The sequence below is a fragment of the Dipteris shenzhenensis genome, chromosome 26 (genome assembly GCF_047967505.1).
Source record: "Dipteris shenzhenensis isolate YYH24624 ecotype China chromosome 26, Dip_SZ_1.0, whole genome shotgun sequence".
NCBI lineage: Eukaryota > Viridiplantae > Streptophyta > Polypodiopsida > Gleicheniales > Dipteridaceae > Dipteris > Dipteris shenzhenensis.
Window position 1 is genome coordinate 12,658,543 of NC_141621.1, and position 4,336 is coordinate 12,662,878.

Below are 4,336 nucleotides of genomic sequence, written 5' to 3' on the forward strand. Positions count from 1 at the left end.
GATTTTGTGGCGACAAAGAGGGGTCAATCGGAGGCAGGGGATCTGTCAACATGAGACGGAAAATGACGAGCAACGTGGACACGTCAGCAAGGAGCAGCGTAGAGGGAAAGGCCAGCATGGCCCAGCAAAGGCGTCGGTGAGCCAAATAATGAGCCCGGTCTACAGCTGGCGTGGCACGTGGCGAGAAAGGAGGGGGCCACGGTGGTCAAAAACGTACACGTCAGCAATATAGGAGCTAGGGGCTGGCCCTGCCAGCGTGGCCGCGTGAGAATGCGCGTCGGAGTGCCAGCGTGGCGTCGAGGAAAGAGCCGTGGGCGCGCCAATAATGCGGCGCCTGGCACGGCCGGGGAGTACGGGCACGGCGGGGCACGTGGCGGGGAGGAGGGGGCCACGGTGGCCGGTAGTGACATGGCGGGTCCGGGGGGGCGGCGGTGTACTTGGGAGGAGCTACGGAAGGCGCGGCGGGGATGACGTGGCGAAGCCCAGACACGTAGGAGGAGTTGGCGGAGGCCGCTAAATCTATCGGGCGCGCCGACGGGATAGCCAAAGAAGGGCCAGGTTTACTACATTTGGGGGATCTTCCCTGTAACACGCCCATTCAATGCCCCCAACCTCCATTATTTTCGTCCTCTTCTTTTTTAGCACAGCAGAGCTTCTGAGCTCTGTCCGCCATAGCCACACCTCAAGCTTTTTCCGCCATGTAGCCAGACCTTTCAAGCTTTTCCCGCCATAGCCAGACCCCTCAAGCTCCGATTCAATGCCTCCCTTCTTCCCTCCCCTCCCCCTCCTGATCCCTTTTACCGTTCCTCAATCCCCCTCCCCTTTCACCGTTTCGTGCCTCCATCCTGGCGTTCAACATTCCGGTGCCATCACCATGCAGCATTCTTGACACTCCGTCCGAAATCCTCCCCCCCCGACGGTTACTCTTTCGCTTCCCCCCGCCGCTGTCGAATGGTCTCCGGTGCCGCAATCGTTTGCTCCTGCTGATTCCGGCAGCGATCCTACAGCACCATGTGCGAACCGCACAGCGCAATCTCGCTCGACGTCGAAACGATTCCCTGGGGTGGACAGGTACGTTGCATCACGCCGATTGATGGTATAGACGCTTTTCGATTTCCTCGCCTGTCAATGGATTTCTAGCCAACGTCCCCTTCAATTTATTCGTCCCTCTCCCCTTCCGGCAATTCGGACGGCATTCCTAACACCGTCCGCCCTTGGTTTTATACCCATTGTATCGTTTTGAGACATGCCATCCTTCATGACATCCTGCATTCCCCTCCATTGTCCTTCACAATCGTGCCTGCATTTCCCTCTATTGTTCTTTAAGCCTTTTCACCTTAGGCAAGGTTGTGGAATCTGCCTCCTTGATGGTTTCCGTCTTTGTGGTGAGATCCTTTGGATAATCGTCTCTCAGTCACAGCACTGCACCCATTTCATTCCGGTCTGATTTGCTCGCAGTTTTTGACGGAGATCCGTCAAATGCTCGCGGTTCTCGCGACAATGTTGCGTTGGTGCTCTGAACGGCCCGTCTGGCTTGTTTTGATGGTTGTAGGAATATATCGTGAAGACGAGCTTTGGTCCCCTCTCGGTGTTCGTTTGCGGAGATCAAGGAAAACCACCTCTCATCACTTATCCTGACATTGCGTTGAACTGTAAGTAATCTCTTTGGAACAGAAGGCATGCGCTTGCAATTGGTAGCTTGCGTTTTCTACCTTGTAAGACTAGTCCTTATGATGCGCCTTCCCAAGGATTTGCTTGTTCTCTCCCCTTGTACGAATAGTGCGCAGGAACCTTCGCTGTTCTAGCAGATCTGCGAGGAGATGGAGTCTCTTAAGAAACTTATTCGGCCTGTTATGGTTTTGTTTCAGATATGTCATGTTTTCAAGGGCTCTTCTTCTGTCCTGAAGCAGCATCCCTTTTGTTCCACAATTTTTGCATCTACCATATCGACGCTCCGGGTCACGAGGTACGATTAGGCCGCTCGGAGAGGGCTTTTTATCTGAGGGAGCAGGAACGGCTTGTTTTAGCGGTTGATGTTTTGATTTGTCTGCAGTTAGGAGCCGCTGGTTTGGCTTCCGATCAGCCAAATTTGAGTGCAGAAGATTTGGCCGACCAAGTCAGTGAAGTTCTAGATCATTTCAGGTGAGAAGCCATGGAAGCACTGATGCCTCGGTTCTCCATTAGATCTAGAAGGACATTTGTTGTCTTCCGTAAACATGAGATGCCTCGATGGTATTGAGCATTTTTCTTTTGGTTGCTTGCGGATGCAGGTTACGAGAAGTAATATGCATGGGCGTTATGGCGGGAGCTTATATCCTGACCTTATTCGCAGTACGTATGTGATCCCCCTATAGGATTTTGGAATAACTTCTATGGTTTCCTTCGGCAGGCAGATCCGTTAAGACTGAGGAAAGCTGAACTTCTAAATGCTTGTTCTGCACAGCTGAAACACAGAGAGCGAGTTCTTGGCTTAATACTAGTTTCTCCCCTTTGCCAAGCGCCAAGCTGGTCGGAGTGGTTCTACAATAAGGTTGGACTTAGTTTTGTGTCGATGCGACACCGTCTCTGCTTCTTCTGTTACTTTGAACCTCTCTAATTCGGCCGAGTCGTTTTGCAGCTGATGGTGAATCTCCTATATTTCTATGGAATGTGCAATCTGGTCAAGGAAACTCTGTTGAGACGATATTTTAGTCCGGTATCTTTCTCTACTTCCCTTTCAAGGCTAGTGTTTGCTGTTGTTTTCTCGGATTGTTTGATATAGCGAGACATGACTGATTTGGTGTCACATAATACGTGTTAGTTATCCAGCGTCTGTGAGAACCTAAGTTGTTTATGCTAATCTCGTGTTGTTTTGGGTTGACCGCAGGACTTGCGTGCTGTGTCTGGTGCCGAGTCGGATATTGTACGAGCTTGCCGTAGGGTGAGAGTTTCATGCGTTCCCCAAGTTTTTTGGTATCTGTAGTATAACCGGCAAGCATTTAATGCCGAAGTCCATTCTTCAAGGCTGGATTTCACTTGCAAATTTCTGCTTGTAATTTTGTTTTTATCGTGTGATAGTTGCTGGACGAAAGGCAAAGCGAAAATATCATGCAATTTCTGCAAGCTATTCATCAGTAAGTCCCTGGTTCTTTGCAATTTCATCAGTAAGTCCTTGATTCTTTGCAGTTTCAGAGAGACCATGAAAAAGTCATCCAGCATATTTATTAGTACTACTCTTGCACAGGAGGAGAGACCTCACAGATGACCTGAAGAAGCTAAATTGTCGCACCTTGATCTTTGTTGGAGAATATTCTCCTTTCCATCAGGAGGCCATTCATATGAGCCAAGAAATGGATCGACGCTTTAGTGCTTTAGTCGAGGTAACATTTCGCAGGCGCGATAGCTCTGTTGAATTGGAAGTCCTGTTTTTACTGTTTGCAAAATCACATCTCCATTTCTCTGCTTGCAGGTGCAGGCTTGTGGGTCTCTTGTCACGGAGGAGCAACCCCATTCTATGTTGATACCCATGGAGTATTTTTTGATGGGTTACGGTTTCTATAGGCCTCTACAATATTCAAATCACCACTCATCATCACCGACGAGCCCCCTGAGCCCTCCTTGCATTTCACCTGAGCTTCTTTCCCCGGAGAGCCTCGGCTTGAAATTGAAGCCAATCAAAACACGAGTGGCTACTTATGAAGAACTCTAGAATTCTTTGTTGAAGAACAGATCCGTCCATTTTCGTCACAAATTATTTTTTGCCCCTGTTGTGACCTGTGGTGAAGCGATGTAAAAGATTGCCGGGTAATTGGGCGTCACAAGTAAGTGGATTCATTTAAAAAGGCTAATCGTGGTGGAATTATGTAACCATCTCGACCATTCTTACGATGTAGTAGAAAATAAGAGGAGAATGTACATTATGCCTCTCCTAGCCAAAAATAGAGCTGGTGGTACATTATTTTTGAGCTCAACTTTCGAATGCCTTGGTGAATGGCACATAGAATGAGTTCAACTATCTTTGTCTGTTGAAGGGATATAAGGGAGGAGTACTTGGTTTAAACTTACATGCCTCTTGAACTAAAATAAGTGATAATGAATGTTGATACAACGATGATTAGCAAGAACATATTAAAATATTGATGTGTCACTCAAGTGACTTCTGAATTTCACGTCTGGTTGGCCTGCTGGCCCATGCCTCTATTGGAAGTGTTAAGCATGTATCTTTCCAGGGAAGACCGCTATCTCTGGGTTGGCGTACTCCAAAGTACCCTCCCAAATTCATCACGTTCTTCCAAAAAGCTTATGTGGGTTCACTTTTCCAATATGCTCTCCAATTCATTAGTCATCAATTCCTTCA

General features: G+C 48.4%; 1 protein-coding gene across 1 annotated transcript; it reads left to right on the plus strand.

The window, feature by feature from the left end:
• The first annotated feature begins 563 nt into the window (after positions 1-563).
• On the plus strand, positions 564-3,997 carry LOC147884687 (protein NDL1-like). The gene is made up of 11 exons (XM_087397136.1): positions 564-1,071; positions 1,553-1,652; positions 1,869-1,966; positions 2,054-2,142; positions 2,271-2,331; positions 2,444-2,530; positions 2,618-2,695; positions 2,867-2,920; positions 3,058-3,113; positions 3,224-3,359; positions 3,449-3,997. Exons 1-11 carry the CDS (start codon positions 1,012-1,014, stop codon positions 3,686-3,688), a joined length of 1,059 nt encoding a protein of 352 aa, XP_087253262.1. The 5' UTR covers positions 564-1,011; the 3' UTR covers positions 3,689-3,997.
• Positions 3,998-4,336: the final 339 nt, after the last annotated feature.

What these genes read in the sequence shown, in the direction of transcription:
- LOC147884687 (XM_087397136.1), top strand. Translation starts at nt 1,012, where the DNA reads ATGTGCGAACCGCACAGCGCAATCTCGCTCGACGTCGAAACGATTCCC. An exon ending in TTGTACGAGCTTGCCGTAGG is followed by an intron (nt 2,921 to 3,057) that starts GTGAGAGTTTCA and finishes ATCGTGTGATAG; the next exon opens with TTGCTGGACGAAAGGCAAAG. An exon ending in TTTCTGCAAGCTATTCATCA is followed by an intron (nt 3,114 to 3,223) that starts GTAAGTCCCTGG and finishes ACTCTTGCACAG; the next exon opens with GAGGAGAGACCTCACAGATG.